This window comes from Notolepis coatsorum, assembly GCF_963971535.1.
Source record: "Notolepis coatsorum genome assembly, chromosome: 11".
Classification (NCBI taxonomy): Eukaryota; Metazoa; Chordata; class Actinopteri; order Aulopiformes; family Paralepididae; genus Notolepis; species Notolepis coatsorum.
In genome coordinates, this window is record NC_140175.1 from 102,671,683 (window position 1) to 102,689,774 (window position 18,092).

At 45.0% G+C, this 18,092-nt stretch overlaps 1 protein-coding gene across 1 annotated transcript in view; it reads right to left on the bottom strand.

Moving 5' to 3' along the window:
- The window catches only part of hapln1b (hyaluronan and proteoglycan link protein 1b), a gene marked incomplete at its 5' end in the record, with an annotated part of 122,230 nt that overhangs the window by 10,954 nt on the left and 93,184 nt on the right, over positions 1 to 18,092 (bottom strand). The window contains 2 exons of the mRNA XM_084325031.1: positions 2,402 to 2,600; positions 5,398 to 5,561. Of these exons, the coding sequence (XP_084181157.1) occupies positions 2,402 to 2,600; positions 5,398 to 5,561 (363 nt within the window). The remainder of the gene's footprint in view (positions 1 to 2,401; positions 2,601 to 5,397; positions 5,562 to 18,092) is intronic.

Genomic DNA, 18,092 nt, shown 5'->3' on the forward strand with positions numbered 1-18,092 from the left:
TTCCGGTCACAAACCCAGCTCCTCTAACCTTTAGGCCACCGCTGCCCTGTGTGAGAAGGATCCGCCCAACTCCTCGTCCAATCAACAGTCACGTCTCGCCTCGACTACTGCAACGCTCTGCTAGCTGGTTTACCAGATACCACCATTGTTATTTGTTCTATTCACATATACTTACTGTCTCTGTGTTACATTCACATTGTGGTGTGAGTGTGGTGTCACTAATTGGTTTCTTGTAATTGATAATAGCTTCTGTGTAATCACCAGACACAGGTGTGGTGACGAGGCAGCACGCCCTCTGTAAGCAGACCAGGAGCTCGTCACTGTGGTGTCTCTCACCTGTTCTCTCACCATTCTTGCTTTTTGCTCTTTTTGCTGCTTGTAAACTGTTGATTATATCCTGAACCAAGGAGGCTGGTGCACCCAGCTCTCCACCTTTTGTTATTTAAATAGGAAATAAATATTGTTATTTTTGCTAGAAACGTGTCCGACTTCCTTGTTGTCCACCACGTTGCAACCAAGGCCTACCGGGAAACAAGCCATATTCCTGTGACTGTTGAGGCCTTAGGGCAAGTCATATTATGCCTGGTTGTAACAACCGTCAAGGCTCTTCAGCTCGTACAGAACGCTGCGGCCCGCCTGATCTCCAATCTACCAAAGTCAGCCCGTGTCACCCCACTTCTTAGGGACCTGCACTGGCTCCCCATCGCCGCACGAATCCGCTTCAAGGTCCTTGACCTGCGGCATACCAGGCGTATACAGCGAGGGGAACGGCTCCCTCCTACCTCCAGACAATGGTCTCTAACTACACACCCTCAAGGCCCCTCCGCTCTACCTCTTCTGGCTGCCTGAGGACCACTCCTCTCCGAGCTCCTTGGGGGTATTCTCACAACAGACTTCTCACCACATATTCTGCCCTAGACTAAAAACACACTTCTTCAATCAATATCTACCCTTAGCTGCCAAAGTTGTACCTTTTCTGCTGACTTGTTGTACAGAACTTGTAAATAACTTTGGATAAAAGTGTCAGCTAATGACTAAATGTAAATGTAAAATGTAAATGTGTGTGTGTGTGTGTGTTTGAGGTTATGGTGTTTATTAGAGGTGAGCGTGTCTGCTAGATGAGTGTGTGTGTGTGTGTGTGTGTGTGTCTGTCTGTCTGTCTGTCTGTCTGTCTGTCTGTCTGTCTGTCTGTCTGTCTGTCTGTCTGTATGTCTGTCTGTCTGTCTGTCTGTCTGTCTGTCTGTCTGTCTGTCTGTGTGTGTGTGTGTCTGTCTCTGTGTGTGTGTGTGTGTGTGTGTGTGTGTGTGTGTGTGTGTGTGTGTGTGTGTGTGTGTGTGTGTGTGTGTGTGTGTGTGTGTGTGTGTGTGTATGTGTGTGTGTGTGTCTGTCTCTGTGTGTGTGTGTGTCTGTCTCTGTGTGTGTGTGTGGTACAGTATTCTCTGCTCACAGTGCTAAAATTAGTCTGACCACCTCCCAGACTGTACACAGGGGTACAAGGACAAGTCGCCACATACACACTTTATGAACAAGACACATCCTCATTCCTCCCCACTTTAACCCTTTCACTACCACACTACAGAAGGTTAACCCTTTCACTACCACACTACAGAAGGTTATCCCTTTCACTACCACACTACAGAAGGTTAACCTTTCACTACCACACTACAGATGGTTAACCTTTCACTACCACGCTACAGACGGTTAACCCTTTCACTACCACACTACAGAAGGTTAACCTTTCACTACCACGCTACAGAAGGTTAACCTTTCACTACCACACTACAGAATGTTAACCCTTTACTATCACACTACAGACGGTTAACCCTTTCACCACCACACTACAGAAGGTTAACCCTTTACTATCACACTACAGACGGTTAACCCTTTCACTACCACACTACAGAAGGTTAACCCTTTACTATCACACTACAGACGGTTAACCCTTTCACCACCACACTACAGAAGGTTAACCCTTTACTATCACACTACAGACGGTTAACCCTTTCACTACCACACTACAGAAGGTTAACCCTTTACTATCACACTACAGACGGTTAACCTTTCACTACCACACTACAGAATGTTAACCCTTTACTATCACACTACAGACGGTTAACCCTTTCACCACCACACTACAGAAGGTTAACCCTTTACTATCACACTACAGACGGTTAACCCTTTCACTACCACACTACAGAAGGTTAACCCTTTACTATCACACTACAGACGGTTAACCCTTTCACTACCACACAACCGTCTGTAGTGTGACAGTAAAGGGTTAACCTTCTGTAGTGTGATAGTAAAGGGTTAACCTTCTGTAGTGTGATAGTAAAGGGTTAACCTTCTGTAGTGTGGTAGTAAAAGGGGTTAAAGTGCTAGTAATGAAACCTGAGTAGTGTACCTTGCAGGTCCAGTGACACGACTGTCGTTCCGTCCTCCAGCCCGTCGATGACCTCACACTTATATTTCCCATAGTCCTCCAGGGTCAGCTCCGTGATGACCAGCGAGGCATCCATCGGGGACGAGCCCTGCAGGTGCACGCGCCCGTGGAAGCGGCCGTAGCTCCTCTTGTGATAGTCCATGGCGACGAAAACATCCACCTACGGTCGGAGGAAGAATGGAACGGTCCGTGATGATGTCATACATGAACTCAGTCTAAGCATTGAGACTAGGGATGCTTGATATTGGCTTTTTTACCGATACCGATATACCGATATTGTCCAACTCTTAATTTCCGATACCGATATCAACCGATACCGATATATGCAGGGTTTCCCCCCCAAAAAACGGAATAATTTCAGGTAATTATTAACATTACATATCTCTCGTGGAATTAACACAACATTATGCATACTTTTGACAATAAATAAAATCAGAATTTGTTCTTACTTGCTTGCCTGGGTAAATAAAGGTTATAGAAATGTAAAAAAAAAAAAAGAAGAAGAAAATTGAAAACCGATACAGATATTTTCCGATATCACATTTTAATGCCGATATCGGCCGATAATATCGGACATCCCTAATTGAGACCAGTGTGATCGTTAGCTATGAGGTTAGAGATTAGATTAGATTCTTTGATGACCACACAGCCAGGCTGGTGGAATTAGTTTTCAGTGCATTGTTCCAACATAGAACATCACTCACAACAGGGCGGTGTAGTCTGACGCCACTGGTTGTTCCACCCGTTTAGGGATTTATCATCGGGAAAATGGATTATCAAAACAAGTTCCCTTATATCACTAACATTATTGTTTAAGCATTTTTGGTTGAAATAAAATTTAGCGATTTCTTTTTATGATTAATTGCGAATATTTTCATGTTGAGCTATATTAGATTGTGGATGAATAAGCACAGAAAGGTACACCATGCAAATGTTAATGCTTTATTTGTTTTAAACGAGACGATTTAGAAATGGGCAATGGGGAAATGCATTGCGTTGGACAGAGGGTGGAACACAAAAAACGGCAATGACGTAACCACTACACCTCCCTATACTACATGCAGTTAAATACATAGACACATAAATACAAAAAAAATTATAAAAACACATCACAATTTACAATGTATCTCCGTAACAGCAGAGCTAGGGGGATTATTATATAGAGTTCAGTGTCCGTATGGCAGTGGGGAAGAAACTATTTTTAAAGCGGGATGTTTTGGCGGTCAGAGATCTGTAGCGCCTCCCGGAGGGCAACAGCTGGAAGACATGGTGTGCTGGGTGAGTGGGGTCAGAGATGATTTTTCTTGCTCTTCTTATTGTTCTTTGGCGGTGGAGTGATTCGAGTGACGGGAGGGGGGTGCGGATTATTTTGGAGGATTTATTGATTATTCTTTTGCAGTTTGTTTTTGGAGTGAGTGTCCAGGCTGCTGTGCCACTTATGGAGAAGGTGAGGAGGATGCTTTGTATGATGGCCCGGTAGAAATGGAGCAGGGCACTGGTATTAGTGTGTGCTAGTGCTGTCCCCGACTAAGGATTTGTATAGTCGACTTGTAGTCGCCAAAATTTGCTGATAGTCGACTATTAAAAAATAATATATATATGAAATGTCTTTAGATTATTATTAAAAAAAAAAATTCCATTTGGGCTGTGGGGGGTGCTTAACACATTGGGTGCCATGCATTATGCCCATCTTTACCACTCTCTGCCAGCGCTGTAACCCTATGGAGTGGCTCACCTTCTTTGCAGGGCTATAACTTTTTAAATATTATAGCTATATCGACATTACTATGGCCCATTCAACATCGGGTATCTATCGTTCCGGATGTGGGAACGTTATATTTTTCCATTCATACATTGTCGTGTTAGTACCATCGAGAATATAAGTATGTTTTTAGACTGTATAGCAGTAATTCCTAGAACGCGCGCTATAGGCCCTGAGTGCCTTTTATACATAATCGATTTTTGTTTCGTTCCTATACACGCTATATAAAAAAATGTAAATGCATGATCGCTATACATTATGCTCCATCATGCGTGAAGGAAAGGGGGGGGGGGGGTCGTTTATGATTCCTTGATTGTCACTAACGGCTTTCTTTAGTAAGACACCATACGTTGATCGGACAGATTGCAATGAAATAAATGGACAATCGAGCTGGAAATAACGTTAGATTCCTCTTACCTCTGGCCGATGCGTCTGGAGAAAAAAAATTCCAATTATTTGACGTCAATCTGCTAGATCCATTTTCCGTTTGTATGACGCAATAAACGCCGAAAGCATATTGATTCTTGCGTCTCGAAAGCGATCCAATGCACTCGAGGTGTGTATATTGATCCACATAACAACATATCTCTGGCGGAGCTTTTCCCCCGATGCACCGAGCGCCACTTCCGGTTTAGAGTGGAGTGTAACTCGCCGGAAATCCACCAGGCGGCGGTATTGAGGCGTTGCAATATCAGACAGGGTCCAGCTGGCTCCCGGAGGCTTCCTGGATGAATTATGAATGCCAATAGCGAATAAAATAAATAACGATGGCACTCAACGCATGGCGGCCAATAACGAGTATACTCGTATACTCGTTATTATGGCAATTAATGTGTTAATGTCTGAAGGAGTCGACGGAAGGCTTCTTGTCATCTGTGAAAGAATGCAATTGGTCCACTGATGGATACATCTTGATATGTGTCTACAGTGTTTATTAGACAGGTGAAATCCTCTTTCAGTGCCTCTGTGCCTGTTTTCGTAGGCAGTTAGCCTCTGGTATGCGTGCCATTAGCGTTAGCCACGCTTCTAGGCCTCTTTTCTTTTGGAAAGAATGATACATTTTTTTTAATTTTTTATATTATACTTTTTTTTCTTTTCTTTTTTGCATTCGACTAAGAGGTTGGCAGTCGACGGCTCCTTTCGGTCGATTAGTCGACTATTCGACTAATCGGGGTCAGCCCTGCTAAGTGCTGACCTCTTTCAGGTAGTCTGAGGTCATCTTGGTCCACTTGATCCTCATCTTGCGGTTGGGCGCCAGGCTCTGGTCCCTCTGGATCCTACAGGGCAGCGTGGCGTTGCCCCCCCGCCTGGACACCACCTTGGACTGTTCCGACAGCACCGAGAGCCGGGGGCCATTCTCTGGAGCACACGCACACACACACACACACACACACACACACACACACACGCACGCACACACACACACACACACACACACACACACACACACACACACACACACACACACACACATACACACACACACACACACGGACGCACGCACACACACACACACACACACACACACACACACACACACACACACACACACACACACACACACACACACACACACACGGACGCACGCACACACACACACGCACACACACACACACACACACACACAGTGGGATTAACATCGGTTTGGTAACACAATTCCCCGATTCATAGTCTGACCCTGAAAATAACTGATTCCAGAGGCTATAATTATATATATATATATAACCAGGCCTGCGACAAGTGGAAGTTCCTGATGCATCGATAGTCCTGCAGTTCTTCAAGTCAAAGTTGTGGAACTCTTTGCCTCCACATATTTTGGAATTTTCTTTTCTGAAGTTCAAAAGAGCACTGAAATCTCATCTCCTAGCTCACCAATATTTTCCATATGGGCTCCCTTTACAAACTGTGGGCTCGTTGTATTTTGTTCATTTCTTCCTGTCATTATTTGTAGTTTCTTTACTTTATTTTCTCTAAACTTGAAGCCGTATGGCATAAGTGCCTATTTCCGTGTCTATCTGTAGACCTGCTTGTATGTATTATGAATGAATGTTCCTTGTGTGTGTTTGGGGAGGGGGGTGGAAGGGGGGATTTGTTTTATTTTATATTGATGTAATCGCAGTATAATTTTGCTTCTTGGTGAATGCCACATGCAAGCCCCTAGAGGGTTTTTAGGCAATTCTCCTTCACATCTCTTTGTGGATTATATTGTATTATATGTAATTGTTTTTATATGTGTAAATAAACAAAAACAAAACAAATAAACAAGTGGTGAAGCCAAGTAGTCCACTCAGCGACCACTGGACTGGTGACCACTGCACGTCCTGGGTGTGTGGTGCAGATTGTACTGTATATTGTAATTGAGTTACAATCTCCCAATCTCACTTTCTCTCTATCTCACACACACACAAAACCACACATTAACAACAACAACAACAACAACAACAACAACAACAACAACAACAACAACAACAACAACAACAACAGCAAACTGCTGATTATGTTCGGCCAACTCTCTGGGCACACGTCTGCTGTTTGTACGCTGTTCCAGCTGCGGTCTATTAGCACAGTCCTCAGCATTATTATCTCATGAGCTTGGTGTCTGAGAGAATCAATGAGCGTTAGATAATGTTCTGTCCCCAGGGAACCTGCCAAGGGAACACCTGCAGAGCCAGTCTGTGTGTGTGTGTGTGTGTGTGTGTGTGTGTGTGTGTGTGTGTGTGTCAGGGACGTGCACAAGACTTTAGAAAGGCAGGTGCCCGAAATCATAAATGGGCATTAATTAGTAAATGTAATGCGAGCGCGCGCAGCGCGCAAGCCCGATTTTTGGGGTTAATACAAGTATATCATGGTACATTCAGTTTCACCGATAGATGTCACCAAAACTACATAGTGTCCCTTTAATAACACAATATGCGCTCCAGACCAACAGCTGCGAGAGCGAGAGAGAGCGAGAGAGAGAGAGAGAGAGAGAGAGAGAGAGAGAGAGAGAGAGAGAGAGAGAGAGAGAGAGAGAGAGAGAGAGAGAGAGAGAGAGAGAGAGAGAGAGATGCGTGATTTTCCTGCACTAGCAGCAGCAGCAGACAGGGAGGGGCTGGCGACGTGTTTCACGAAAATATACAGTGCACTGCAAACCCGACATTTTATTTTGTTGGGCAAATACCTTACCTGATGTGTACTCTTGCTTTGTTTTAGTTGAAATAGTAACTGTAAAAAAAGAGGTCTCGACTCGAGTGTGAGGGCACTGTGAGCTCAACAACAGCTGGATATCAATTTCCTGTTCAGTGCACTGCTGGCCCTGCGCGGTTTACATGTTGGCTGGAAGGACCTATTATTTACGAGAGGGGTGGCATTTCTCTCTCTTTCTTTACCTAATATTTAGATTCTATCGTGACATCTTTCATTTGGAAGGGCAGGGCAGTATATATATATGTGCAACTGTAAAAAAAAAAAAAAAAAAAAAAAAAAAGAGGGTGGCATAAAAAGGGCACTTTCTAATGAGAAATGAAAAAGGCAGGTGCCCGGGCACCCCTTCACCCCTATGTATGCACGTGCCTGGTGTGTGTGTGTGCATATGGCACAGAAAGAAATACATGCACACCTTTAAGACACAAGCGCCCAAGTCGTCCTCTTTCAATACGACTCTCTTTCAATACGACTCTCTTTCAATACGACTCTCTTTCAATACGACTCTCTTTCAATACGACTCTCTTTCAATACGACTCTTTCAATACGACTCTCTTTCAATACGACTCTTTCAATACGACTCTCTTTCAATACGACTCGTTCAATACGACTCTCTTTCAATACGACTGTTTCAATACGACTCTCTTTCAATACGACTCTCTTTCAATACGACTCTGTTTCAATACGACTCTCTTTCAATACGACTCTTTCAATACGACTCTCTTTCAATGCGACTCTCTTTCAATACGACTCTCTTTCATTACGACTCTCTTTCAATACGACTCTCTTTCATTACGACTCTCTTTCAATACGACTCTCTTTCAATGTGACTCTCTTTCAATACGACTCTCTTTCAATACGACTCTCTTTCAATACGACTCTTTCAATACGACTCTCTTTCAATACGACTCTCTCTTTCAATACGACTCTCTTTCAATACGACTCTTTCAATGCGACTCTCTTTCAATACGACTCTTTCAATGCGACTCTCTTTCAATACGACTCTTTCAATACGACTCTCTTTCAATACGACTCTTTCAATACGACTCTCTTTCAATACGACTCTCTTTCAATACGACTCTCTTTCAATACGACTCTCTTTCAATACGACTGTTTCAATACGACTCTCTTTCAATACGACTCTCTTTCAATACGACTGTTTCAATACGACTCTCTTTCAATACGACTCTCTTTCAATACGACTCTCTTTCATTACGACTCTCTTTCAATACGACTCTCTTTCAATGTGACTCTCTTTCAATACGACTCTCTTTCAATACGACTCTCTTTCAATATGACTCTTTCAATACGACTCTCTTTCAATACGACTCTCTCTTTCAATACGACTCTCTTTCAATACGACTCTTTCAATGCGACTCTCTTTCAATACGACTCTTTCAATGCGACTCTCTTTCAATACGACTCTTTCAATACGACTCTCTTTCAATACGACTCTTTCAATACGACTGTTTCAATACGACTCTCTTTCAATACGACTCTCTTTCAATACGACTGTTTCAATACGACTCTCTTTCAATACGACTCTCTTTCAATACGACTCTGTTTCAATACGACTCTTTCAATACGACTCTTTCAATACGACTCTCTTTCAATGCGACTCTCTTTCAATACGACTCTCTTTCATTACGACTCTCTTTCAATACGACTCTCTTTCATTACGACTCTCTTTCAATACGACTCTCTTTCAATGTGACTCTCTTTCAATACGACTCTCTTTCAATACGACTCTCTTTCAATACGACTCTTTCAATACGACTCTCTTTCAATACGACTCTCTCTTTCAATACAACTCTCTTTCAATACGACTCTCTTTCAATACGACTCTCTTTCAATACGACTCTTTCAATGCGACTCTCTTTCAATACGACTCTTTCAATACGACTCTCTTTCAATACGACTCTTTCAATACGACTCTCTTTCAATACGACTCTCTTTCAATACGACTGTTTCAATACGACTCTCTTTCAATACGACTCTCTTTCAATACGACTCTTTCAATACGACTCTCTTTCAATACGACTCTCTCTTTCATTACGACTCTCTTTCAATACGACTCTCTTTCAATGTGACTCTCTTTCAATACGACTCTCTTTCAATACGACTCTCTTTCAATACGACTCTTTCAATACGACTCTCTTTCAATACGACTCTCTCTTTCAATACGACTCTCTTTCAATACGACTCTCTTTCAATACGACTCTCTTTCAATACGACTCTTTCAATGCGACTCTCTTTCAATACGACTCTTTCAATACGACTCTCTTTCAATACGACTCTTTCAATACGACTCTCTTTCAATACGACTCTCTTTCAATACGACTCTCTTTCAATATGACTCTCTTTCAATACGACTGTTTCAATACGACTCTCTTTCAATACGACTCTCTTTCAATACGACTCTTTCAATACGACTCTCTTTCAATACGACTCTCTCTTTCAATACGACTCTCTTTCAATACGACTCTCTTTCAATACGACTCTCTTTCAATACGACTCTTTCAATGCGACTCTCTTTCAATACGACTCTTTCAATACGACTCTCTTTCAATACGACTCTTTCAATACGACTCTCTTTCAATACGACTCTCTTTCAATACGACTCTCTTTCAATACGACTCTCTTTCAATACGACTGTTTCAATACGACTCTCTTTCAATACGACTCTCTTTCAATACGACTCTCTTTCAATACGACTCTCTTTCAATGCGACTCTCTTTCAATACGACTCTCTTTCATTACGACTCTCTTTCAATACGACTCTCTTTCATTACGACTCTCTTTCAATACGACTCTCTTTCAATGCGACTCTCTTTCAATACGACTCTCTTTCAATACGACTCTCTTTCAATACGACTCTTTCAATACGACTCTCTTTCAATACGACTCTCTCTTTCAATACGACTCTCTTTCAATATGACTCTTTCAATACGACTCTCTTTCAATACGACTCTCTTTCAATACGACTCTCTTTCAATACGACTCTCTTTCAATACGACTCTTTCAATACGACTCTTTCAATACGACTCTCTTTCAATACGACTCTCTTTCAATACGACTCTTTCAATACAACTCTCTTTCAATACGACTCTCTTTCAATACGACTCTCTCTTTCAATACGACTCTCTTTCAATACGACTCTCTTTCAATACAACTCTCTTTCAATACGACTCTCTTTCAATACGACTCTCTTTCAATGCGACTCTCTTTCAATACGACTCTCTTTCAATACGACTCTCTTTCAATACGACTCTCTTTCAAATACGACTCTCTTTCAATGCGACTCTCTTTCAATGCGACTCTCTTTCAATACGACTCTCTTTCAATACGACTCTCTTTCAATGCGACTCTTTCAATAAGACTCTCTTTCAATGCGACTCTTTCAATACGACTCTCTTTCAATACGACTCTCTTTCAATACGACTCTCTTTCAATACGACTCTCTTTCAATACAACTCTCTTTCAATACGACTCTCTTTCAATACGACTCTCTTTCAATACGACTCTCTTTCAATACGACTCTCTTTCAATACGACTCTCTTTCACGATGACTCTTTCAATAAGACTCTCTTTCAATGCGACTCTTTCAATACGACTCTCTTTCAATACGACTCTCTTTCAAGACGACTTCAAACGGTCACTCTGTAGCCCCACTTCCTCCTTCTCCTCCTCCTCCTCTTCTTCCTCCTGCTCCTCCTCCTCCACCTCCACCTCCTCCTCCTCCTCACACTCCCTGTCTCCTCCTCTTCCTCCTCCTCCTCCACCTCCTCCTCCTCTTCCTTCTCCTCCTCCACCTCCTCCTCTTCCTCCTCCTCACACTCCATGTCTCCTCCTCCTCCTCCTCCTCCTCCTCTTCCTCCTCACACTCCCTGTCTCCTCCTCCTCCTCCTCATCCTCCACCTCCTCCTCCTCCTCTTCCTCTTCCTGCTCCTCCACCTATTCCTCCACCTCCTCCTCCTCCTCACACTCCCTGTCTCCTCCTCCTCATCCTCCTGCTCCTCCTCCTCTCTTTCAATACAACTCTCTTTCAATACGACTCTCTTTCAATACGACTCTCTTTCAATGCGACTCTCTTTCAATACGACTCTCTTTCAATACGACTCTCTTTCAATACGACTCTCTTTCAAATACGACTCTCTTTCAATGCGACTCTCTTTCAATGCGACTCTCTTTCAATACGACTCTCTTTCAATACGACTCTCTTTCAATGCGACTCTTTCAATAAGACTCTCTTTCAATGCGACTCTTTCAATACGACTCTCTTTCAATACGACTCTCTTTCAATACGACTCTCTTTCAATACGACTCTCTTTCAATACAACTCTCTTTCAATACGACTCTCTTTCAATACGACTCTCTTTCAATACGACTCTCTTTCAATACGACTCTCTTTCAATACGACTCTCTTTCACGATGACTCTTTCAATAAGACTCTCTTTCAATGCGACTCTTTCAATACGACTCTCTTTCAATACGACTCTCTTTCAAGACGACTTCAAACGGTCACTCTGTAGCCCCACTTCCTCCTTCTCCTCCTCCTCCTCTTCTTCCTCCTGCTCCTCCTCCTCCACCTCCACCTCCTCCTCCTCCTCACACTCCCTGTCTCCTCCTCTTCCTCCTCCTCCTCCACCTCCTCCTCCTCTTCCTTCTCCTCCTCCACCTCCTCCTCTTCCTCCTCCTCACACTCCATGTCTCCTCCTCCTCCTCCTCCTCCTCCTCTTCCTCCTCACACTCCCTGTCTCCTCCTCCTCCTCCTCATCCTCCACCTCCTCCTCCTCCTCTTCCTCTTCCTGCTCCTCCACCTATTCCTCCACCTCCTCCTCCTCCTCACACTCCCTGTCTCCTCCTCCTCATCCTCCTGCTCCTCCTCCTCCTCTTCCTCCTCCTCCTCCTGCTCCTCCACCTCTTCCTCCACATCCTCCTCCTCCTCCACCACCTCCTCTTCCTCCTCACACTCCCTGTCTCCTCCTCCTCCTCCTCCTCCACCTCCTCCTCCTCCTGCTCCTCACACTCCCTGTCTCCACCTCCTCCTTCTCCACCTCCTCCTCCACCTCCTCCTCTTCCTCCTCCTCCTCACTGTCTCCTCCTCCTCACACTCCCTGTCTCCTCATGTCCTCCTCACTGTCTCCTCACTGTCTCCTCCAGCGCTGCACCTCCTCCTCTGCTGTAACAGCATGTAAGCATGTCTGTCGATGAGACCCGATCAAGCGACTAATAGTGTTATTGATCCCATAGAGTTTGCACTTTCTTCTTCCACTAGTGCAGAGTCAGCTGGAGCCAAGCTGACAACATACATGCTGTGGTGTGTTACCTGATGTCCCCTTGTGTTGTGTGTGTGTGTGTGTGTGTGTGTGTGTGTGTGTGTGTGTGTGTGTGTGTGTGTGTGTGTGTGTGTGTGTGTGTGTGTGTGTGTGTGTGTGTGTGTGTGTGTGTGTGTGTGTGTGTGTGTGTGTGTGTTATGTACCAGGAGCTGATCACTCCTGTGTCACAGTGCAGGCAGGCCTGATTACTCCTGTGTCACGGGGCATGCAGGTGAGGGCTGCCAATTAGCCAATTAGTGCTGATTGTTTACCTGCTGGGAGCTTTAAAGCCAGCCCTAGTAACACATGCAGGGTCGGTGCTTAGAGGGAGAGCTGTCACTTCTTCCAGTCCGTGTCCGTTGGGTTTACATTAGTACATAGTTTACATTTACATTAATAGTTCTTGATATAGTAGCATTTTGAGTTAGAGCACGGGGTTTTGGTGTTGGTTTGCACATAGGTTGCGTGCCTTTGAGCCAGGGTCGTAACAGTTGGGCGCTCGTCCGGGATATTTTACCCCTAGAACTTTGTTTGGTGGTTTTTTTTGTGTTACACGGGGTGTCATGGTATTATGGTTTGGGTGGTGTTCGTTACATATGGTGTAACGTGGGGGCTTGAGCCATTTCATCAAACAGGTGAGTATGCCGTATTTGTTTGTAATTTGATGTGACTACTTATGCTTTAAAATATATAGTTTAGTGGGCACCACATGTAGATAGGGACATTATTTTCTGGTTGTTGGTTAGCGTCCTGTGCACCACGTACTCCTGGGGCAGTCAGGAAGGGATTAGCACCATCTGCTTGTCTGGTACCGTATCATGTACTGGACGGGTGGATGGTCAAGTATGATCTTTGACTGGTAGCAGGTGTGGTTGAAGATGGTTAGGTCTACAGGGCATTAGTTTAAGGGTAGGTAGATTAGGGCGGCCAGAAAACACAGTAGTGTGGTAGGGCTTGATTTAGTGTTCTTAGGGTAGACATGTGGTGGGCCGGTTTGACTGCAGTTTAGACGTAGAAGCATATGTAGTCATATCAGGTTAGAAGGCGCACCTGTTGGAATTGTTTGTTGGATTTATTTTGTTTGTTTGAGTGTTGGTGAGCATACCTGGTAGCACCTAACACCTGCGTGTATGACACGTCTATTTAGGGTGGGTGTGTTTTATTTAAATTTTTAATTTTTTTTGCAACCTAGAAAGGTGCGCTCCGTAGAGCTCACACTTCCACCGCGTTCCCTTCTGGTTGTTATTATTGGCATTTAGCATTCTTCAGTGGTTCTTCAGTGGTTCTTCATGGTTCTTCAGTGGTTCTTCGTGGTTCTTCAGTGGTTCGTTAGGGGGTCTTCGTGGTTCGTTAGTGGTTCTTCGTGATTGTGAGGTAAAGTGTGTAGCTTGTGGTGGCTGGTACAGTGACGATGGCTTCCATCAAGGACTTTGTTGATCGCCCGTCTCATGACATGTTGGAGAAGTTTTCCAAAGAACAACTTCTAGAACTTGCTGTACACTACAGGGTAGAGCTTTCTGCAGGTGAGAACGTTTGAAGCCGACTGCCTTGAGTGCTTAAAGGGTGTTACTCATTAGGGAGCAGGTGCTTGAGGAGAGGGTGGAGGAGCCTCCTTCGTCTGGCGCGTCTCCTCTATTACCTGGTGTAGAGGGTGAGTGGAGGATTAGGGAGTTGGAGTTTAAGAAAGGCAGCTGGAGCGAGGCGTGAGGAGAGGAGAGAGGAGAGTGAGCTTAAGGAGAGAGAGAGTATAGAGGAGCGTGAGCTTAAGGAGAGAGAGAGAGGAAAGAGGAGCGTGAGCATGAGCGTGAGCGTGAGGAGCGTGAGTTTAAGCGTGAGGAGCGTGAGTTTAAGGAGAAACAAATGTTGCTGGAGCACGAGCGTGCACAGAAGGAGCTTGAATATAAGCATGCTGCCTTGCAGGCGGGTGCTCTGCATCCAGAGTCACGTTCCGGTTTTGATGTAGGCAGGAATATTAGGATGGTACCTCCATTTTTTGAGAAAGACGTGGAAAGATATTTTCCCCTTTTTGACGGGTGGCAACCACATTGAAGTGGCCTGATACCGCCTGGACACTGCTGCTGCAATGTGTTTTAGTTGGTAGGGCACAAGAAGCCTACACTGCTCTGTCCCTTGAACAAAGCGCTGATTATGAGCTTGTTAAAGCTTCCATATTGAGGGCTAATGAGTTGGTCCCCGAGGCCTATCGTCAGCGTTTTAGAGGTTATCGCAGGTCGGAGGGGCAGTCTTATGTTGAATTTGGAAGGGAGAAGGAGAACCTGTTTGACAGGTGGTGCACTTCTCAGAAGGCAGAGTCAGAGAGCAGCTTAGGCAGTTGATTCTCCTAGAGGAGTTTAAAAGATGTGTTCCTGATACCGTTTCCACACATCTAAATGAGCGTAAGGTATCGAAGATAGGCGACACCGCTGTCTTCGCTGATGAGTTTGTGTTGACACACAAGTCTGTGTTTTTGGAGGACTACCGTGTTGAGTCCGGGGATAGGCGTCCTGTTCAGGGGGGCCATTTCCCAAAACCTGTGTCTGCTGGTCAGTTAACTTCACCTCCTAGGCGGGGTGGTTCTGCGGTGCATTCCCAGAAGGGATTATCTGTTTCTACTGTAAAGAACCTGGTCATATCGTTGCTGGGTGCCCGGTGCTTGAGCAGAAAAATGTCAGAACCGTGGCTCTGGTAGAAACCATATGCAGAACGCCTATGCCAACGTTAGATGGTGATGGGGGAAGTATCAAAAGTGTGGACAAAGAGCTCGAGGGTTCCTCAAGGTTTATGATGATGGGTTTGTTTCCCTGACTAATGCACTAGAGTCCAAACAGGCTATAACAATTTAGAGAGATACCGGTGCTTTCAGTCCCTCATTCTGGAGGGGTTTTGCCGTTTTCAGAAAACTCTTCTTTGCATTCCGGTGTCGTTGTTCGGGCTTTGGGGTGGATTTGTGGATGCACCTTTGCATGAGGTCACGCTCAATTCTCCTTAGTATCAGGCAATGTTGTTGTGGGGGTATGTTCTCACATTCCCATAAAGGGGTCTCCTCATTCTAGGGAATGATTTGGCTGGTGACAAAGTGTTGGCTACTCCGGTTGTAACTCCCATTCCTGTGGTTTCTGAGGTCCCTAATGAGCTGGCACAGAAACATCCAGGAGTGTTCCCTGTGTGTGCTGTGGCACGGGAAATGTCAAAGGACAAAGTGATGTTGTTGATACTTCGACTTGGGACATTACACTTAGTGACACATCTTTGTTGAATTAAAATGTGTACCTGTTGAGAATTTTGGGAAGCACACTGTGGGATGTACCTCTGCATAATGATTCTCTTGATTGTGGCTTTGTGTTAGGCCCGGTGGTGAAACCAGAGTTGACATGCGTGCCGGAGAAGCATGTGACGGGAGATGATATCGCAGCGCAGTGTCTCAAGGTCTTCCCAGCCTGTACGGTGGCTGAGGGCCACGAACGCCTGTACGGTGGCTGAGGCCACGAACGAATTGGAGGATGAGTGTGGGAAGGATGCTATGAGAGGTGCTGTTGTTTCATGTGACACCGGTCTAGTTGGAGAGGCTACTAAGCCTGACTTAGGCTGCCAGCCTTCCACAGTAGCTCTATTGTCCCTAATGTTTCACTTGTGGGCAGGGATGGTCCCAGTATGTCAGTTGATGATTCTGACATTGATCCACATGTCCACACTGATTCTCTGCCATGCACTAGGTGTGATGGTCAACCTAGTTACCTGTGTCCTGTGGAGGCAGGAGCCGCCTTCGCGACCTGGTCTGTTGAGTGGCAGCCATTTTGATTTTGATCAGGACAATGTTATTTTGGGTGACGCCATTTTAGATGGTGTTCCAGACGTTTTTGTGACTGTCGTACTGCCATGTTCCCGGTACGCTGGGGCTGTTCCTGAGGCGGTACATCCTACTCTGGATGTTCACGGTTTGCAGTATCCTGAACTGCCAGTGCCAGGTGGGATGGATATGGGCGCGGTGGTGTATCAGTGATCTATGGTTTTGTTGTGCTGTGTTCTGTTCTGTTGAGCGCAGTTCTCGGGTTGATTTTGGTTTGCAGTCTATTTTTGACAGATCGGTGGAGGGGCCTGTTGAAAGGGAGCATACAACACGGTTGGTGGTCGTGTTCGACAGGGGCCGACCCGCTATCGCTGTTGTGGTAGTGGCCCTGACAACTAATGGGTCACAGTTTTTTTTTTTTGTTTTTTTTTTTTTTTTTGTTTATGGGTTGTTGTGTGATGGTTGCCTCTGGGGCAACCAGTTTGGTGGGGGAGGTGTTATGTACCAGGAGCTGATCACTCCTGTGTCACTGTGCAGGCAGGCCTGATTACTCCTGTGTCACGGGGCATGCAGGTGAGGGCTGCCAATTAGCCAATTAGTGCTGATTGGTTACCTGCTGGGAGCTTTAAAACCAGCCCTAGTAACACACATGCAGGGTCGGTGCTTAGAGGGAGAGCTGTCACATTCTTCAGTCCGTGTCCGTTGGGTTTACATTAGTACATTAGTTTACATTTACATTAATAGTTCCTTGATATAGTAGCATTTTGAGTTAGAGCACAGGGTTTTGGTGTTGGTTTGCACATATTGTTGCGTGCCTTTGAGCCAGGGTCGTAACAGTGTGTGTGTGTGCGCGTGCGTGTATGCGTGCGTGTGTGTGTGTGTGTGTGTGTGAAGAGTTCTGATCTGACCCCTGTGCTGTAATCCTAACAAGAGATGTCACAGGCTGCCAAGCCTGCCCACAATCCCAATAACAGAGAAGACCTGCTAATCACTATATTTATTGACTTACACTGACCTTTTCACAGTCCTTGGTTATGCTGAGCTTTCATAAACCAGGGCCCCTCTCACAGCTTGTAGACTTTTATCACCCCCCCCCCCCCTCCTCCCCCCCCTCCCCCTGTGTTCCTGGAGAGCTGACTTCTAGGACGCACAAGGTTATATAATGAGATAACCAATCAAACGGCCAGATTACCCAACATGCCACAGCAGCAGAACTCACAGATAACAGCAGACTGAAGAGAGGCGTGTGTGTGTGTGTGTGTGTGTGTGTGTGTGTGTGTGTGTGTGTGTGTGTGTGTGTGTGTGTGTGTGTGTGTGTGCGTGCGGTGCGTGTGTGTGTGTGTGTGTGTGCGTGCGTGTGTGTGTGTGTGTGTGCGTGTGCGCGTGTGTGTGTGTGTCAAGAACGATGCACAGAGACAGGTACAAATAGCATGTCTCTCTCTCTCTTGCCATAGTGACAGTTTAAAAGGAATGTCATAAACAACACACACACATACATGTACATGGATGTATGCATGCACAGACACAGGCTCATACAAAGAAAAACACACAATGAGGGCCATTCACTCACACAGATGTACATATGCATATACATGTACTCTC